The 21,099-nt window shown below is 33.4% G+C and overlaps 2 protein-coding genes across 5 annotated transcripts; one reads left to right on the top strand and one right to left on the bottom strand.

The window, feature by feature from the left end:
• The first annotated feature begins 525 nt into the window (after window positions 1-525).
• LOC144554115 (uncharacterized) lies at window positions 526-16,783 on the top strand. Of its 4 annotated transcripts, XR_013511540.1 has the most exons (22): window positions 526-663; window positions 1,745-1,864; window positions 1,960-2,016; window positions 2,138-2,208; window positions 2,953-3,052; window positions 3,144-3,217; window positions 3,310-3,410; window positions 3,888-3,991; window positions 4,385-4,438; window positions 4,533-4,588; window positions 4,710-4,748; window positions 5,465-5,609; window positions 5,975-6,156; window positions 6,263-6,333; window positions 6,436-6,508; window positions 6,597-6,658; window positions 6,934-7,316; window positions 7,703-7,827; window positions 8,277-8,657; window positions 9,278-9,568; window positions 10,315-10,674; window positions 10,708-10,800. XR_013511540.1 is itself a non-coding variant. In XM_078302360.1 (21 exons), the coding sequence occupies exons 1-21, from the start codon at window positions 637-639 to the stop codon at window positions 16,717-16,719; spliced, it is 2,784 nt and encodes a 927-aa protein (XP_078158486.1). In that variant the 5' UTR covers window positions 526-636; the 3' UTR covers window positions 16,720-16,783. The 4 variants fall into 4 exon arrangements, 2 of the variants coding, with proteins under 2 accessions (XP_078158486.1, XP_078158485.1); XM_078302360.1 differs by lacking the exons at window positions 10,315-10,674; window positions 10,708-10,800 and adding an exon at window positions 16,452-16,783; XM_078302359.1 differs by having other exon boundaries at window positions 10,315-10,800.
• A 712-nt stretch (window positions 16,784-17,495) lies between these two features.
• LOC144553823 (xyloglucan galactosyltransferase KATAMARI1 homolog) lies at window positions 17,496-18,872 on the bottom strand. Its single transcript, XM_078302013.1, has one exon. It carries the CDS (start codon window positions 18,870-18,872, stop codon window positions 17,496-17,498), a length of 1,377 nt encoding a protein of 458 aa, XP_078158139.1.
• Between the last annotated feature and the right edge of the window lie 2,227 nt (window positions 18,873-21,099).

Genomic DNA, 21,099 nt, shown 5'->3' with positions numbered 1-21,099 from the left:
CAAATCAAATCGAACTAGTTCGAATCGCACCGAATCGAACTCGAACTCTTCTTTCAGATTAAAGCCTGCTTCGAACCAAACCAGTTCGGTTCAAAATTGGTTCAAATTCTAATTACAACCCTTCATCAGACGGACAGCTTTTATAGGAGTGGGATTTAAACGGGTGAAGGGTAGAACCCGATAACCCGTTTCTAGAATTAATTTGGTCTTCTTGGCGGGTAGAGAAAACAAGCGACGATTGATTGGGGTAAATATTTTAACAGAGCTATTTTAGCTTCGAACAGTGCAAAAACCTTCTGCAGCGCTGCTTCTCCTTTGTAGTCAGTGCGCTGCATTAAGCGAAAACTAGTCTCTTAACATTTAAACCCCTCGATTGCTCTTCTTCTAGAAAGGTAGAATCTTCAAAGAGCGTCTTTCCTTGGCAATCCATAACAAACACAAAACTCTCTTTCTCTCGATCGATTGGGATTGATTCAAGACACACTCTCTCTCTCTCAAACAGCAACGGTGAGAATTTAAAAGAAACAAATTGGGCTTGCTGACTTTTGTACCTTCCTTTTTTGTGCTATCCTGATGTGAAATATATAAATTTCTCTGTAGATTAATTCTCATTTGCATTTATTTCTACAGCTTAAGATGGCCATGAATGGATTTGAGAAAGAGGTAACTTTACCATATTTCTTTTTCAAGTGATTTGCATGCTTGCTGTGTATATTTAATTATCTTTTTTACCAGTATACAACGGTATATTTGTAATTTATCTTTATTTTTTTAATCAGAAAGTACCCAAATTTACCATTACTGCTAAATGTATTAGGACACTTTACCATAGTTCTTTTTCATGTGATTTGCATGATTGGTGTGTATATTACATTATCTTTTTTTATATTTTTACCAGTATACAAGGGTATATTTGTAATTTAGCTTATCTTACCGGAAAGTACCCAATATTTTTTTTTCAAGTGATTTGCATGCTTGGTGTTTATATTACATTTATCTTTTTTTCTTAGCAACAAGGGTATATTTGTAATTTAGCTATTTTTTTTACCAGAGAGTATCCAAATTTATCACTACAGCTAAATGTATTATGACATTTTACCAAATTTCCTTTCAAGTTAGTTGCATGCTTGTTGTGTATGTTTCATTATCTTCTTTTGTTTTACCAGTATACAAGGGTATATTTGTAATAAGCTGTTTTTCAAGTGATTTGCATGCATGATGTGTATATTGTGTTATATTTTTTTTACAAGTATACAAGGGTATATTTGGAATTTAGCTTTTTTATCAGAAAGTACTCAAATTTATCATTACTGCTAAATGTATTGGGACACTTTACCATATTTCCTTTGAATCTAGTTGCATGCTTGTTGCGTATGTTGCATTATCTTTTTTTTACCAGTATACAAGGGTATATTTGTAATTTAGCTGGTTTTACCTTAAAGTATCCAAATTTATCATTACTGCTAAATGTATTAGGACACTTTACCATATTTCTTTTCAAGTGATTTGCATGCTTGGTGTGTATATTACATTATCTTTTTTTTTTTTACCAGTATACAAGGATATATTTGTAATTTAGCTTATTTTTACCAGAAAGTACTATCCAAATTCACCATTACTGGTAAATGTGGTACCTACTTGTACAGTTCTGAAGGCTTAAAGCTTGACATGCTTTTTTTTTTTAACATAATGAACTTAAATCTAAATTTGTAATTAATATTTTTTCTATTTGTAATTTAATTAGGCACAAATTGATACATCAAAGCCTGTACCAATTAGGTGGCAAAAGCAATTAGATGAAAATGACAAAAAGATAACAGGTCTCAGCTTATCTACTTTATCAATGCATGAGAAATTGGAGCTTGTAAGTAAAATATATATCCTTTATATCTATATCTTTTAATTTATCACACATGAAAATTATTCAGATTTCTCTTATGGTTTCTAAATTTATAACAGGGGCCAATGTTTCTTCGACTATGCCGTTTATACATCACTGAAACTGCAAATGGCCGTGTGAGCATTTTAAACCTTGATATGACAATTTTTGAAATATGACCTTCATGTTATTTTTTATTTTATTAAGTTTCATTGGTGTAAATAATATTCAATTTTATTAATTCTTTTAAATGTAAAGGCTTCTTGTTGGAATCCCTTCAAGAAATGGATGGATAACCCTTGCATTGGGGTCCCACTTGGTGGTGTTGGGTAAGCATGATATTTGCACATAAATATTAAAATGTATTAATATTTATAATATATTTTTATTTTTTGGAAAGAAGTGGGTATAACCAATACACCGACCATCTGGTACCAATCATACAAAACAGAAGTAAATATTTATAATTGAGTGAGGCTATGGTACTTAGCAAAACGCACATCCATCCGTACTATGGATTTATATTTTCTTTTTCAATGCCCAAACAGTTGATCCGAACCGTGCAACATGATCTTCATATGAAAATGTACTTTAAGATCGAATTTTACATTTTTTAGAATTTTTTTTACCTTTTTCTTAAAATAAGTAGAAAATTACCTAATTTATAAATTCTGTACCATCTAAAAAAATAGCAAAAATATTCTAAAAAAGTAAAATTCAGTCTTCAACTACATTTCTATATGGATACCATGTTGAGCAGTTCAATAGACTATTTGAACTTTAAAAAAAAAATCCATAATACGGGCCAATCCGTGATTTGCAAAGTATCATAGCCTCACTGTTTATAATTTTAATGTCAAAATTTCTAGTCCTTTTTTTTATATTTTCTTTTTGGTGTCTGAGCTACATGGTTTTCACCCTAAAATTGGTTCCAAGCACAAAGTAACAGATTGCAATATCTACTTGCTCCTCGAGGCATAGCTGGAGAGCCTTTTGAAAATTAGAAAAAAAATGAAAGGTTATTTCAATATTTTTTTTGTAGTATTCTAACTAAAGCTTTGGTCAATTGACAGTTCAGGGAGCATAGGGAGAAGTTACAAGGGCTATTTTCAAAATTTCCAAATATTTCCACAAGAATCCGAAGAAAACCGAATTCTAGCAAATCAGTTTTCTGTGAGTTTCTCTTATTCTTCTAAGATTTTTACCTTCTAAAATTTACTAATTTGAAATTTTTTTTGACCAATTTTGTAATATATTTTCTTAGGCTTTTATTTCACGTCCTGATGGTACCAAGTATTCTACAGTATTAGCTCCAAAACCCCCTGAAATAAACCCCAAGTAAGTATATATTTTTTTTTTCATTTCTTATACTAATTAATTACTCCTTATACTTCTCCATATATTATAAATTTTGTTTCATGTCATTGCAGGCAAATAAAAAGTTCTTTTATTAATTCTTGGGACTGGAATCTTAATGAAAAGAAATGCACATATCATGCTTTATACCCTAGGTCATGGACAGTATATGATGGTAATTTTATACAGTTTATGAAATTGATTATTTATCCATTATCAAATCATTGATGTTTCTTTAAATTCGGTGGAAGCATTTTCATACCCTTGCCCGTTAAGTTGAATAAAAAAACTTTATCTTTACTTGTACTCGATATACCATTGAATAGACTATATATGAGCCATTAATAAAACTATATCATATCATGCATCATCCCCGTATAAATATATCTATATATATAATTTTATAATATTTATTTTTAATAATTACCATATATGTTAATGGAAAAAAATTAATTAGCTTTACCCGTATGCAATAAGCTAATAAAAAAAAAACACTAATTGAAGAAATGAAAGCAATTTTTTTTTTTATTTGGCAAGAAGAGGTTTGAAACAGTTTTTGCATATTTTTTGGGACAGTATATATATAATTCTATGAGCATTATTGGAACATTGAATTTGTTTATATATTTTTTCTTTCAATTTAAAAAAATAGGGGAACCGGACCCAGAAATTAAAATCACTTGTCGTCAGATGTCACCATTTATTCCTCATAATTACAAGGAGAGCAGCTATCCAGTTGCAGTTTTCACTTTTACGGTATTACTACACTAATTTACTATTTACTACGCATAGCGCGAATTGATACGTAATATGGATCAATATCTTCATTTTCAAAGTTCAAATAGGTGATTTGAACCACTCAATATGATCTCCGTTTGAAAATGTACTTGTTTACAAAATTTTACATTTTTTAGAATATTTTTACTGTTTTATTAGATAGGTAGAAAATCACTACTTTTAAAAAATAGAAAAAAAATGTAAAGAATGTAAAATTTAATATAGAAGTATATTTTTATACGGAGATTATACTGAACTGTACATATCAACTGTTTGAAATTTAAAAATAGAGATTAATTGATAATAAATTTCAATCTGCGCTAATTTTGATAATTTTGATGCTTTTAAAAAATATAATCAATGAATTTTCAGGTATCTAATTCTGGAAATGCTCCAGCAGATGTTTCCTTGCTTTTTACTTGGGCTGTAAGTTTATATTTTAAAGATATATATTTTTTTAATTTAATGTATACTTGGTGTTTTTATTGTTAATGTTAAATTTTTTTTTATATTTTTCCAGAATTCAGTTGGTGGAGAATCAGGATTCTCTGGAAATCATTTCAATTCAAAAATGAAGTGAGCATCTTAATTATAATTTGTAAAATAATAAAATACTTCATCATTTCTCTTGACTTTTTTTTTTTGTTTTCTGAATTTGTCAACTAATACTTTTGAATATTACTCTGAATATTCCTAGAGCGCATGATGGTGTACGTGGAGTTCTTCTACATCACAGGTACATAGACTAAATTGTAATATAGGCGGAATTTCTTGTATATCCCTCAAAAATCTTGAAATTATGTTCTCAACATCATATTTACCCTTTAAATTTTTGATACCTATAGATTTACTCAATTTATTATCTTTTCTATTAAAAATAATTTTATATTTATATAGTATCCATTTTACTCTTTATTTAAAAAATAAAAAATATGTAGTGTGTGAGAAAAATGTTCCGTCTTTTAACGAATTGTTTTGTAACCGTAATATATTCTGTTTCTTTACTTGTAACTAATTGTCTTGTGACACATACACAATGACATTTAAGCATATGCTTGTATGTGCATCACAATTAAAAAAAAATGAATCATTTGCTCTCACAACTGAACAATCGGAAGACTAAATATTTCTCTTAAACATGTTACATATTTTTATTTTTTAATAAAAGTTAAAATGAGTACTTTATAATTTAAAATGAGTTTTAATGTAAAAATAAAAAAAATTGAGTAAATTTTTAAGGTTTTAAACATTAGCAGGTTTAATATAATATTATGAATTTTAGAGGAGAAATACGTAATTTCAATTTTTCTGAGAAGTATACATGAAATTCTCCCTGTAAAATAATATATGATGCAAAAGTTTATCATATGGCGTACCAGTAGTAAATATGATTTAAAAAAGTTGTAAGAAACATGGAAAAGGAAATACTGAAGTCAACTTACATGCATGTAGAACTGCGGATGAGCAATCCCCTGTAACATTCGCAATTGCTGCTCAGGAGACAGAGGATGTGAAAGTTTCAGAATGCCCCTGCTTTTTAATTACTGGTAAATCCAAGGAATTTACAGCTGAGTACATGTGGACTCAAGTCAAAGAGGTAAGAAAAACCCTTTTTATTATTATAATTTGTATACTCTTTACTCTTTATCATTTATTCAAAGTTTAAACGGTTGATACAAACTGCTCCACATGATTTTATATTTTTTAGAATTTTTTACTATATTTTTAGAAAGATAGAAAATTACTTGATTTAAAGTTTGTGGTCCTCCAAAAATAGTGATTTTCGATCTATCAAACAAATAGTAAAAAAAGCTTCTAAAAAATAAAAAAATTTGATCTCCAAGTACATTTTCATGTTAAGATCATCTTGAACGGTTCAGATCGACTATTTATATTCTAAAAACAAAGATATGAATCCATAGTATGGAATTTTTTTTTAAAATGTTTGATTTATTTTGACAGCATGGATCTTTCGACCATCTTGGTTCAATAGAATCAACTAAGCCATCAGACCCGGGGTCATTGATCGGAGCAGCAATTTCAGCTATGGTTACTGTACCAGCACAGGAGACCCGTACCGTGACCTTCTCTCTTGCATGGGCTTCCCCAAGAGTCAAATTTCATAGTGGCACCACTTATCATAGGTGAATAATTCATCACAAATTTATTAAAAATGTGAACTTATTTGTTTTAAACCTTGACAGTTTGACACATTATGATATAAATTTTATGGTGATTTCAAAAATATAGACGTTATACGAAGTTCTATGGAACTAATGAAGACAGTGCTGCAGCAAATCTTGCACATGATGCAATCCTTGGTATGTTAAAATTTTGTTGGAATTTGAAACTTCAGATTGATTTTTGCTTATTTATTTGTTGATTCATGAAGATTTCTTAAGGTTTTCTTGTTTGAAAAACAGAGCATGGTAATTGGGAGAAACAAATTGAAGAATGGCAAAGACCCATTTTGCATGATACAAGGCTACCAGAATGGTATGTATTAAATTATCATTATTCAAACTATTGAACATCAATTTTCATTTTTTTTATTGAAAATTTATTTCTATTTGATTTGCATCAGGTATGTGTTGTCACTGTTCAATGAGCTATACTATTTGAATTCTGGGGGTGCAATTTGGACAGGTAAATTTTTTTAATTTTTTTTTATTTTACAGCAAATCTGCAACCACAAATTATGAAACAAGAAAGAAGGTTCAAATGCCTCTAATTTTTGTGACTCCATCATGTTTCTACTTTTAATTTTCTAATAATAAAAATTCTAAAACTTATATATCAAACCAAATTGTTAGATATGATATCTGCTACCACTTGTTGATTTTGTTTTTACATGAATTAATAAGTTAAAAATTAACATTAAAAAATTATCCAAGTATACCTAACAAAGTTCTACAATACAGATGGACTGCCTCCGGTGCAAAGTCTTGCCTCAGTCGAGACCATAAAATTTTCGCTTGACAAGGAACACAAAACAACCGATGCAATTTTAAGAGGTATGGATTCGATGAGTAACACCTTGCAATCGCCAATTGCCTCAAATGCCGCATTCGGGCCTTTGTTGCTTGGAGAAGGAGAGGAAAACATCGGCCAATATTTGTACTTGGAAGGAAAAGAGTATCAAATGATGAACACCTATGATGTGCATTTCTATTCCTCTTTCGCTCTCTTGTATCTTTTTCCAAAGCTCGAGTTGAGTATTCAAAGGGACTTCGCCATGGCCGTGAAAATTCATGATCCTGAAAAAGTTAGGGTTATTGATGGCGGTTGCACTACTATAAGAAAGGTACTTAATTAGAACATCTATATTGGGATTATTTAGTTTTTTCTAAAAGCACACATGGCATTTCTATAATAATTTTGGGATATAACATACTTTCTAATTTAAAAAGTTTTCTTTTAAAGAAATCGTTTTCTAACTGTTTCTATTGGTTCTCGGTTCTCTTTTCCACAGAAATAATTGCTGATATGGTCTTTAAGAAAATAAAAATTAATTGAGTGCATGAGTGTAGAGATAGAATCATAGAAATTAAAATGAACTTAATTTCTATTTAGTGCTTGACAACTATTTATAGTTTCTACTTAAATTTCTTGATGAATTTGCTCTTACTTGTGACAAATGACAATATATTGATTTGATTTGGTTGTTTGTTTAATTAATTTTGTAAACAGGCTCTAGGAGCAGTCCCACATGACATAGGACTAAACAACCCATGGTTTGAAGTGAACTCTTATGCGCTTCAAAATACCAATCGATGGAAGGATTTGAACCCCAAGTTTGTCTTGCAAATTTACAGGTGATTTTTTTTAATATTTTTTAATATAAATCATGCCTTTATTAGTTTAAAAATATGTTCATATCTGTTGAAATTGCCATTATTTTTGGCCATTTCTATTTTCTTAAAGTGTCTAGCTACTATAAAATTTGTGTTATTTTAGTCATGACAGTCTCCAAATTTCATCAAACAATGAATCAAAACTGTTCAAATCGGTCTACCTTACGAGTGATTCATTTACATGCAAAATTTATTAATTTTCAAATTCATTTCTTATAAAATCAAGTGGTTAAAAATAATGAAAAATAAATACATTAAAATTAACTTAATGCCCTTCTTCTTTTTACTGAAAAAATTCACTTCAATATCTCTGTATTTGCATGACAGTGTCCTAGAAAGAATTTACTAAATAGATTTAAACTACTTTACTATCTAACACACAACACAATTTTTTCTTATTTTTGTTGCAGAGATGTGGTTACAACAGGAAACATATCATTTGCAAAATCTGTGTGGCCTTCTGTGTATCTTGCCATGGCATACATGGACCAATTCGATAAGGATAAAGATGGAATGATAGAGAACGAGGGTTTCCCCGATCAAACGTACGACATGTGGAAGGCGCAAGGCATGAGTGCGTACTCCGGCGGCCTATGGCTAGCGGCTCTTCAGGCCGCCTCGGCCATGGCACGTATTGTCGGGGACAAGGCATCAGAGGAGTACTTCTGGGCGAGGTACCAGAAGACTAAGGGGGTTTATGCAAAATTGTGGAATGGATCATATTTTAATTACGATAATTCTGGTGGCGAAATGAGCTCATGGATCCAGGCCGACCAGCTTGCCGGTCAATGGTATGCTTAAAATAGTCAAACCAAAATTTTATTCATTTTTCAAAAGTATAACCAAAATTAACTGAATTAAACTTGTTAACCGGATAACCAACGAACCAATTATAACTAAAGTAAATGTCAGTTTGTTTGGTTGAACAGAAAAAAAGAAATTAATTTTAAAGGATCAAAACTCAATACATACATTAATAAATTTAATATTAATGGAAATAAATATGAATTATTTATACATTGTTGACATTCCACATATTGTTCAATTACATACAAAATATCCAAACCAAAATTTGAACTATTGATTTGAACTATTTAGAATTCGGTCGGTTCGTTCTATTTTGTATTTTGAAAGAAATCTAAACAGAACCATATATAAAAAAAAACCAAAGTTATTCAAAAATTCAACCGCAACCGATCTATTTAAACCGAAAACTGAACCATTTAATCCCAACCTTTTGGTTTCAGCTGATAACCAAATAAACCGGTCTCAATGAACACCCCTATATATGAGGACAAGTTAAACAAAAATAAAGAGTTTTCTTAGCTAAATTAATATCCTTGATATTTGTAGCAAATATTATATATATGTGCATGAAGTTATGAACATGTTATCAATTTTGGTGATACAGGTATGCAAGAGCATGTGGTCTTGAACCAATAGTAGACGAAAAGCAAATACGTACTACATTTGAAACAATATACAAATTCAACGTTTTAAAGGTGAAGGATGGGAAAATTGGTGCAATGAATGGAATAAAACCGGATGGCAACACCAACACCACAACAATTCAATCGAGGGAGATATGGCCTGGTGTAACTTTTGCTGTGGCTGCAGCTATGATACAAGAAGGCATGGTTGAAAACGGGTTTAATACTGCACAAGGTGCTTGTGAAAGTATCTGGTCCACAGATGGGTTTGGGTAAGAGTTTCATTTATTTACCTCTTCATGTACATTTTGTCTTGGGGAACGGGTTGCGTGTGATGGGTTTTTCTACCGTCCAATCCGCTTTAAGAACTATGCGTGTTCGTTTCAAAAGTTGTGCTAATCTAGCACACACAGATCTTTAAAGCGGATCATACGGTAGAAGAACCATCGGATTCAAATTTGAGTTTGATGGGTGTTGGATGCAAATTTCTTCCTTTGTCTTGAGGCTATGGTACTATGCATAGCACAGATTGATCTGTACTATGGATCAATATATTCATCTTCAAAGTTCAAGTAATATATATTTTTTTAATTTTCTTACATGTTTTTTGATAGGTAGAAAACTACTACTTTTGAATGGTCTAGAATTTTCCGTTCAAGTGATTATCTTCCTATAAAAAAATATAGTAAAAATACTCTAAAAAAATGTAAAATTTAATCTTGAAGTACATTTTCATACGGAGATCATGTTGAATGGTTTAGATTGACTATTTAGACTTTGAAAAAATAGAGATATTAATTCATAGTACGAACCAATTAGCACTATGCATAGTACCATAGCCTTACTTTTTTGTCTTTAGTTTTTTCATTTGTGCCAAAAAGGAACAATTAAGCACATCATTTGGATGAAATGTTTGCTTAAATGGGCACTTTGCATTTGAAATGTACAAGTGTTGAACTACACTACAACCCCAAATGATGCTAATTAATTTATTATGTTAATCCTTTAAAAATTGCAGATTTGCATTTCAAACCCCTGAAGCATGGACGGAAACAGGGGGGTACCGATCGATACAGTACATGCGGCCTCTCGCAATTTGGGCGATGCAATGGGCATTATCTCCTCCTAAGCTCCACAAAGAAATAGTGATAGATGATACAACCATAGATGGTTCTCTTAACCAAGGAGATTTTGACAAGGTTGCCAATTTTCTAAGGCTTCCTCAAGAGAAGAAATCAAAGAGTTATCTTGGAGTCATATATGACGTTATTCGTCGGGGTTATTAAATTTAAAATAATGAATTGCTTTTCTTTTTGAAATAAAAATTGAAAATAATCTTGATTAAAGCTATATAGCAATAGTGTAGCTTTTGATTCTGGTAAGAGACTAATAAAATCCAATGGTATATTAGTATATATGATACATGTGTACCTGGTTTTATTATGTGAATAGGTTTTGAATTTGAACATTGTATATGTGTATTCATACATATCTTTTTCAAAAACGGACTACGCAGGGACAGAACTAGGAAATTTAGATAGGGGACTGGATGAATAAGCATTATGTAATTTCATTTTAATTATGAAGGGTCCTAGTAATATTTTTCTGTAAAAATTAAAACATTAAATGTCAAAAGTGAATTTTCTATTGATAAGGGATAGGAATCTAAATGTGTGCTATGCTCTGACCAAGTCAGATTTATACGGCACGTGAATGGTCGTAGTATATTAGTCATGCCATAACCATACATGACTAGTCATGTTTATCAGATTCAAAGCCCATAGAACGGAAGACCCCATTATTTGGGCCGGGCTGGATAAGATTCATGATCAAAACATTACATTGGGCCCATTGGGCCCATTGGGACCGGGTTCCAAATTAAAGAACATGAAGTAAATAAATAAACATACAATATAATTAAAGCTGCAAGAGCCTTTCTTCAAATCAAACCTTAAACAAGCATGCACCACAGATTGACAACAATGGTGTTTGCAAAATTGTTTCACTTGTCCTCTCAAAGGATAAAGAATGGCTTGACATAACATTACATGCTTCTAAAATTTTGCATTATAAATGAATTAAATTCTATGAAATTAAACTACAATACTTGATTGCTATGAATCCTCAAAAGTACACCATCAACCGCAACACGAAACGCATCATGGATGTCGTCATCGGATTCAGTCGTAGGATCTTTGTACACAAGTGTCGGTATCATTGAGATAACATTCTCTCGCATCTCGTGTATCTGCTCATCGCTGTACCCGAGCAGCAAATCCTCTATCCTCACTGTCTTTTCTCTCACGGCCTTCTCCGGTATGTACACCGAGAACTTGTTGAAGTTACTTGGCAAGTACCAACGATACTGTGTATAAGCCGTTTCAGAGCGGAAGAACACGGGTATGCAGCCTGCTACCATCGAATCGAATACCGACTTCCTCGTGAAAGTGTCTCCCGGAGGCTGTAGACAAAACATAGAACTCATGAACACTCCCATTATATTGCTCGGCAAATAGCAGTTCTTGGCCCCACTGCCGCACTCCTGGAGGTTGCACAATGTCGCATTGTCACACTGATCAATTATCAAATCTCGTGTCGTGGAAATTTCACTGGGACGTCTGGCTCCGGCAAATGAGAAGAGCCACTGTCTCTTTGTGGACCTAACCTTCTCTTGCCATGCGACTACTTGGCTATTTTCCGAAGGGTGGAAGTAGGTCGGGTAGGGGATCCCAAATTCATTTTCTCGCCAACTACTGGTCTCGATCAAAAGTGCTGTTATGTTTTTCCCCTCAGGTGTAGTCAAGAATTTGACACCCCAATCATTGTCGGTGGTGCGCTGGAAATCCCACACTACTCGACCAATGGCCATAAAGTGATCCGTTCCACCCTTAGCGGTCCACTCAGGCCGAGCCCGAAGCCAGCGAAAAAGATCAATCGTCAGAGCATCAAGTTGTGATGGACTGTCTTCCCATAGTTTCCGCATTACGCTAAGTCCAAGGTAAAACGGAATGTAGACTGCGGTTGATTTGGAGTAGTCGGTAGTGAGGCATTTGTACTGCTTCATGCGGTTATGAAAAATAATTTCGAGCATAAACTGGTCGGTGACGTACCAGCCGGTTTCAGATAGTACTGTACTGGACCTGGTGTCATTAAGTTTACAACCCAGACCGGAGTTGGTGACATATATGCATATGTCAGAACTAACAGAGAGATTTCGGCAATTTTGTACGATTTGAGAGTTGAAGCGATCGGGTAGGTCATAGAGATAGACGTAGCGGCCGGTGCATGGGTCAATGACAGATGCATTCACAGAAGCTGGTACTTGTTCTTCATCTTCTTGGTGTTGTTGTGGAGTTGTGTTGTAGAATTTGATGGGGAGGTATTGGTGAGAGATCAGTTCATATGCGAAGAGAAGGAGAAAAGAGAATCCAGCAAAGAGAAATAGAGAATTAGAAAAGGAAAAGCTTTTAGCAAACATCTTGAAAGTAGATCAGTTCACCATTATTTGCTCAGTACCCAATAGCTTTTAACCTGGCTTTGCTTTTCTCTTAGCTTAATCAATCAATCAATCTCTCTCTATATCTTTATTTTATAATGCTCAGAGGATCTATAGTAATCAATTGCAAAATTAAATTTCCATTCTTTATTGATGACGACGACATATTAAAATAAAGAATCGAGTTAAAATTTACTATTGATTTTGTGTCCCAAACTCCCAATCATACTTCATATTTAATTCTATCTTTGTTTTTAATTGTCTCCTGGTATAATAAAACTACTCAGCCAAGTCAGTGTATTCGGTGATGGTGAGCGGTGGGAAGATAGCTTGGCCATATATATAATAAAACTTGGAGATATAAGATTCCTCCAACAGTTCGTATCTTCATTTATTTATTACTGAAATGTAGATTGCTCACCCACAAAATGAAGGTAAGAACAGGTTTCAATTGTTCCCCAAATTGTGATTCTTGCGTGTTAGGTGGGGTAGAGTCCATATTGCACCTGTTCTTTACATGTCCAAAGGCAATCCGATTGTGGGATACGATTTGGAAGCAGAAGAACAAAAAGATCTTTGAAAGGAAAGAATTCCCTTTGAAGATGATTGAGGAATGTGCATTACAAGATGCAAAGTTGTGGATGCAATGTTGCTAGAAGCAGTTTGATTTTTTTTTGTTTGTTTGTGGTTGTAATTGTAGTTTTTATTTTATTTTTTCTGTTTTTACTCTTTACATCTGTAACTGACAGCCACTGTGAGCATTTTAAAAAATAATTGTCTCCTGGTATAGACTGAATCTGCCCCTAATTAATATAAGATGAATTAATTATAATTAAAAATTCTGTTTTGTTTGTTATATTAAAATTCCTGTTTGAAAGCAACTCTTTATTAATTTCAAAATATCTTACCAGTTGCTAGTTTTTTACGGTGGAATTGATATACAAAATGACAAAGACTTTTGACCAAGAAGCATTAAAATAAAATACATTTCACCTATGATTTTTTATTTATTTATTATTTTTCTGAGTTAGGTACGATTGTTACTTGTAATTGTTTGACCAGAAGGGTTTAGTCATTGTTTAGTCAACCTAAATATTGCAGTTAATTGCTTCTCGGGTTCGGATCCTATTATTGGTTCGGATCCTCTGTATATATGTAAAATCTCCGACAAATTCAAATCATTAGATAGATCATACTGGGTTAGCAAAAAGGCTCGTAACCCGTGATTCGATTGAGTTTGATTCGAAAAAAAATTATGATTAATTTTTTCAATCTAAAACCAGTTCGGTTTAAAATTGGTTTGAACTCGAATTGAATTTGGTTTGGTTCGAAATTGGCCCGGCTCGGTCTGAAACCTCCAACTTTTTCGATTCTCCTCCGATTCGTCTCAATTGGAACTATTAACAAATCAAATCAAGCTATTTCGAATCGCACCGAATCGAACTCGAACTCTTCTTTCAGTTCAAATTAAAGCCTGCCTCGAACCAAACCAATTCAATTCAAAATTGGTTTAAATTCTAATTCGAAGGATTAACTTAAAACTCTTTTTTTTATTGAAAAAAAATTCACTTCAATATCTCTGTATTTGCATGACAGTGTCCTAGAAAGAATTTACTAAATAGATTTAAACTACTTTACTATCTAACACACAACACAATTTTTTCTTATTTTTGTTGCAGAGATGTGGTTACAACAGGAAACATATCATTTGCAAAATCTGTGTGGCCTTCTGTGTATCTTGCCATGGCATACATGGACCAATTCGATAAGGATAAAGATGGAATGATAGAGAACGAGGGTTTCCCCGATCAAACGTACGACATGTGGAAGGCGCAAGGCATGAGTGCGTACGCCCACTACAACTAAATGGTTTATCAGCGACTGGTATCAGACACCGGTGCTGACGTCGGTCGCTGATACTCATTTTTTTCCAAAAAAAAATAGAAAAAAAAATAAAATCTGTAGCACTTTCAGCGACCGGCGCTATCACCGGTCGCTAAATTATTATTTTTTTTTAAAAAATCGGAGAAATTTTTCGCTGAAAAAAAGGCGTCAGCGCCTACACCCTTCTTCTCTGCCAAAAAAAAAGGCGCCAGCGCTGATACGAAATCTATCGTCAAAATCCTTTTGAAATCGATTGCCAAAACCCCAAACCTCTCTCTTCTTGAAAATCAATCGCTGAAATTGATCGCCAAAAAAGACGCCTCTTTCACTTCTCTTGCGATTGCAACTCACCATTAGAGATGGCATCTCTTCCACTTCTCTTTCTTTTTCTTGATGAGGTGCTCAAGAGCTCCCCCACTTCCACGAATTTTGATGAGGTGCTCAAGAGCTTTCGGGTACTCAACATCTCAAGAGCCATTAGAGATGACATCGCCACTCCACCACTCGACTGCCGCGCCGGCCATTCGCTCCGCCAGATCGTCGCCAGGAGCATATTCTCACCTCCGCCCCATAGTTTCAAGTGTTGAGTACACGGTACACCCTCTATTGCTAGCATTAGTTTTTCACTTTACTGTTGCTTAAATCCCCACAGTTGGCTTTTGCTGTCTTTTCAATCAGATCTTTCACAAGATATATTACTAGTTGTTTGAACCATTTTACTAGATTTGTTATAAGATATATTCTACAAAAAAAAATTTGTCTAATTTTTTTCAAGGGACAAAAAATATTGAAATGAACCTGTTGAAGATTAATAAACAAAACACAAATTGAAGATGCTAGAAAATTGGAGCTTTGGCATCTCTTCCACGAATTTTGATGAGGTGCTCAAGAGCTCCCCCACTTCCTATGCCATCGTCGAGTTCTTCACTCACTGGTATGATCTCTGTATAACGGGTTTTATATAATGTAATCAGTGTCTTCGCCCAAATACCTCATGATGTGATCTCTGTATAACGGGTTTTTCTTGATACTTTTGTTTGTTAAGTCCCTTCGAACATCAAGAGCCTCGTGTAATTGCTCATGTCGACATGGATTGCTTCTATGTGCAAGGTTTTTCTTCTCAAATTTCTCAATTTTGGGACCAATTTTAGTTTGATTTGGGTTTCTAAACAACTAGGTTGTTTAATCAGTGGAGCAAAGGCAAAACCCTAATTTGATTTGGTAAGTCCCTGCCTCTAATTGTGCCAATTGCAAAAGCCCTCCTAATTATTTCTTTATTTTGCAATTTCTGATCTGTACTATGGATCAATATATTCATTTTTAAAGTTCAAGTAATATATATATTTTTTAATTTTCTTACATGTTTTTTGATAGGTAGAAAACTACTACTTTTGAATGGTCTAGAATTTTCCGTTCAAGTGGATTTCTACCTATAAAAAAATATACTAAAAAAATTCTAAAAATGTAAAATTTAATCTAGAAGTACATTTTCATACGGAGATCATGTTGAATGGTTTAGATTGACTATTTAGACTTAAAAAAACAAAGATATTAATTCATAGCACCAACCAATCCACACTATGCATAGTACCATAGGCTTACTATTTTGTCTTTAGTTTTGCATTTGTGACAAAGAAGAACAATTAAGCACATCATTTGGATGAAATGTTTGCTTAAATGGGCACTTTGCATTTGAAATGTTTAAAGTGTTGAACTACACTACAACCCCAAATGATGCTAATTAATTTATTATGTTAATCCTTTAAAAATTGCAGATTTTCATTTCAAACCCCTGAAGCATGGACGGAAACAGGGGAGTACCGGTCGATACAGTACATGCGGCCTCTCGCAATTTGGGCGATGCAATGGGCATTATCTCCTCCTAAGCTCCACAAAGAAATAGTGATAGATGATACAACCATAGATGGTTCTCTTAACCAAGGAGATTTTGACAAGGTTGCCAATTTTCTAAGGCTTCCTCAAGAGAAGAAATCAAAGAGTGTTCTTCGAGTCATATATGACGTTATTCGTCGTGGTTATTAAATTTAAAATAATAAATTGCTTTTCTTTTTGAAATAAAAATTGAAAATAATTTTGATTAAAGCTATATAGCACTAGTGTAGCTTTTGATTCTGGTAAGAGATTAATAAAATCCACTGGTATATATATATATATATATGGTACATGTGTACCTGGTTTTATTATGTGAATAGGTTTTGAATTTGAACATTAATTGTATAAGTGTACTCATACATATCTTTTTCAAAAATGGACTCAGCAGAGGTGGAACTAGAAAATTGTAATAGGCGACTGAAACTAGAAAATTGTAATAGGGACTGAATAAATAAGTATCATATAATTTCATAATTTATGAGAGGATCTAGTAATATTTTTTTGTAAAAGATAAAACTTCAAAGATCGAAAGTGCAAAATTTTCTATTGATAAGGGGTAGGGATCAAAATATGTGCCGTGTTGTGACCAGGTTAAATTTATACGGCACAGGAATAGTAATGTCACATTAGTCATGTCTGGTCCCATTTGTCTCCTTTACCTTTCTTTTACTTTCAAATCCTGTAGACTGGAAGGCCCCATTATTTGGGCCGGGCCGGTCACATTCATGATCAAAAGATTATCGGCCCATTGGTACTGGGTTCCAAATTAAACCTTAAACAAGCATGCACCACAGATTGACAATAAATAGAGTTTGCAAAATTGTTTCACTTGTCTTCTCAAAGAAAAAAGAACGGCTTGATATATATATCATTACATGCTTCTAACGTTTTGCATTATAAATCTATTAAATTTCTATGAAATTAAACTACAATACTTGACTGCTATGGATCCTCAAAAGTACACCATCAACCGCAACACGAAACGCATCATGGACGTCGTCATCGGATTCGGTCGTAGGATCTTTGTACACAAGTGTGGGTATCATGGAGATAACATTCTCCCGCATCTCGTGTATCTGCTCATCGCTGTACCCGAGCAACAAATCCTCTATCCTCACCGTCTTTTCTCTCACGGCCTTCTCCGGTATGTACACCGAGAACTTGTTGAAGTTACTTGGCAAGTACCAACGATACTGTGTATAAGCCGTTTCAGAGCAGAAGAACACCGGTATGCAGCCTGCTACCATCGAATCGAATACCGACTTCCTCGTGAAAGTGTCTCCCGGAGGCTGTAGACAAAACATAGAACTCATGAACACTCCCATTATATTGCTCGGCAAATAGCAGTCCTTGGCCCCACTGCCGCACTCCTGGAGGTTGCACAATGTCGCATTGTCACACTGATCAATTATCAAATCTCGTGTCGTGGAAATTTTACTGGGACGTCTCGCTCCAGCAAATGAGAAGAGCCACGGTCTCTTTGTGGACCTAACCTTCTCTTGCCATGCGACTACTTGGCTATTTTCCGAAGGGTGGAAGTAGGTCGGGTAGGGGATCCCAAATTCATTTTCTCGCCAATTACTGGTCTCGATCAAAAGTGCTGTTATGTTTTTCCCCTCGGGTGTAGACAAGAATTTGACACCCCAACCATTGTCGGTGGTGCGCTGGAAATCCCACACTACTCGTCCGATGGCCATAAAGTGATCCGTTCCACCCTTAGCGGTCCACTCAGGCCGAGCCCGAAGCCAGCGGAAAAGATCATTCGTCAGAGTGTCACGTTGTGATGGACTGTCTTCCCATAGTTTCCTCATTACGCTAAGTCCAAGGTAAAACGGAATGTAGACTGCGGTTGATTTGGAGTAGTCGGTGGTGAGGCATTCGTACTGCTTCATGCGGTTATGGAAAATAATTTCGAGCATAAACTGGTCGGTGACGTACCAGCCGGTTTCAGATAGTACTGTACTGGACCTGGTGTCATTAAGTTTATGACCCAGACCGGAGTTGGTGACATATGTGCATATGTCAGAACTAACAGAGAGATTTCGGCAATTTTGTACGATTTGAGAGTTGAAGCAATCGGGTAGGTCATAGAGATAGACGTAGCGGCCGGTGCACGGGTCGATGACAGATGCATGCGCAGTAGCTGGTACTTGTTCTTCGTCTTCTTGGTGTTGTTGTGGAGTTGTGTTGTAGAATTTGATGGGGAGGTATTGGTGAGAGAGTTCATATGCAAAGAGAAGAAGGAAAGAGAAGCCAGCAAAGAGAAATAGAGAATTAGAAAAGGAAGAGCTTTTAGCAAACATCTTGGAAGTAGATCAGTTCACCGTTATTTGCTCAACACCCAATAGCTTTTAACTTGAGTTTGCTTTGCTCCTTGCTTAATCAATCAATCTCTCTCTCTCTCTATCTATCTTTATTTTATAATGCTCAGAGGATCTACTATAATCAATCAAAAAATTAAATTTACATTCTTTATTGATGATGACTATATATTAAAATATATTGATATTGATTTTGTGTTCCAATCATACTTTATATTTTTATTTTTGTTTTCAGAGTTCAAATAGTCGATCTTAAAAATATGCTTAGACACCAAATTTTATATTCTTTTGGAATTTTTTTAATGTTTGTTTAGATAAGTATAAAATTAAATTTTTGGATGGTCCAGAAGCAATAGTTTTGTACCTATCTAAAAAATAGTAAAATAAATTTCAAAAAATATAAATTTGGTTTCTAAGCACATTTTAATATGTAAATCATGTTAAGTGGTTTGAATTGACTATAAGAACTTTATAAACATAAATAATGATGTGGGATATTGTGGAGCACAAAACCAATAATAGTGTATTTTAATCCAAAATTTATATTAATATCCAAAAAACATATCAAATAATTTTGGATTATACACACATTTTCTGAAAAATTCGGAAAATAACCAATCAGACCGAAATTTTTTATTTTTCACCAAATTATATATTTAGCAGATTGGTTATTTTCCAGAAAATGTGTGTATAATTAATCTCAAATTTGATAGGTTTTTTTGGATATTAGTCAAAATTTCGGCATTTTAACCCTCTGAAATAAAAACTGTTTCATTGATATGTTCGTTTTTCAGTGCGTATTTTCAAATTAATTTGTATTGTCTGGGTATTGATTTGTAGCAAATATCCATCTTATTAAATTATATATATTTTTCGACTAGTAAGTTATCCATATTATTAAATTTATTATGTTACTATACAGAAATTAATTTGGTTCATAATCAGGTGAACAATTGTTGCGCAAATTAATTTCACTGAATTAATTAATGAATGCAGAATATTGAATTTTTTTTCACATTAATTGTAGTTTTGACCCGTTGATTATGGATCCCATCTCTGTTTGTGTATATATATAAATATATATTGATAAGCTTAAAAATATTATCTGTTTAAACAACCTGACACATCATAGTTAGATCCGAAAAATATATGTTAGATTAATCATTTAACCAATCGAGACCCAATCAACTAGCTATGACTTAATTTGAATCGATCTATATAGTTAACACCTGTCACATCATACTAATTAGACTTGATTTGTTAACACCAATTAATGCATCAGAATCTTTAACGAAATCTACTAATTAAATATCATTAATATTATTGCTAACTTTGACCCATCAATATTTTGAACAATAATTTGTTTCTCTCACCAATGAGAACGGAGTAGGTCTGATGTCCATTAGATCTATTTTTGGATTCAATGAGCTCTAACACTGTCTGATCTGCATTTGAGATATGTGAGCACAAAAATTGAAACAAACACACACGGATTTTAAAGTAGAGTGCACGCATCTTAATGTAGATTAAATGGTGATTGAACTTATCAAACTAAAATAGATACAATGAGCATGGGAACTACGTACTCTGAATTCCTCACCAATGCATCAGAATCTTTACGAAATCTACTGAAAATTTATGAGCTCCGATGAGATTAATATCAAACAACACAAAAGAAGGTTAAGTCTTTACGAAATCTAGTAAAATTTTGACCCGCTACAATTCAGTCATAAACAATCAAATATTTAAACTTTCTCAAATATAACATGCAACAAGCAAATATAGTGACAAATAAATTATTCGAGTTCGGTTTGGCATGGTAAAAAATTTCGTGATTTGAAAATAATTCGGGTATAGTTTGGAAATTAATGATTCGGAATTATCTGGACCAGAGATCTCAATCCCACAGGCAAAGAAAAAAATCCAAAAAATAAAATTCGTGAATAATTCGTAAAATTTAGAAAAAAAAACGTAAAATTCACAAATAATTCGGTCAAAGTTCAGTCTGCTGAATAATTCAGCGTTCAGTTCACCATCACAGCAAGAAAACGAATTATTCGCAAATCTTGTGACTATGCAAGCAAATATAACCTTTAAGATCAAGTCGCTACACATCAGACAACATAGTGTAAGATGCAAAGCAACAATAAATATGCTGAGGAAACAAAAATGCCCTTCAGTTCCCTAGTAAGCATGGGAAAAGTTAGGG

This window comes from Carex rostrata, chromosome 5 (assembly GCF_964058835.1).
Source record: "Carex rostrata chromosome 5, lpCarRost1.2, whole genome shotgun sequence".
Lineage (NCBI taxonomy): Eukaryota > Viridiplantae > Streptophyta > Magnoliopsida > Poales > Cyperaceae > Carex > Carex rostrata.
The sequence above is the reverse complement of the archived record's forward strand: the minus strand, read 5'-3'. Positions and strand labels throughout refer to the sequence as shown.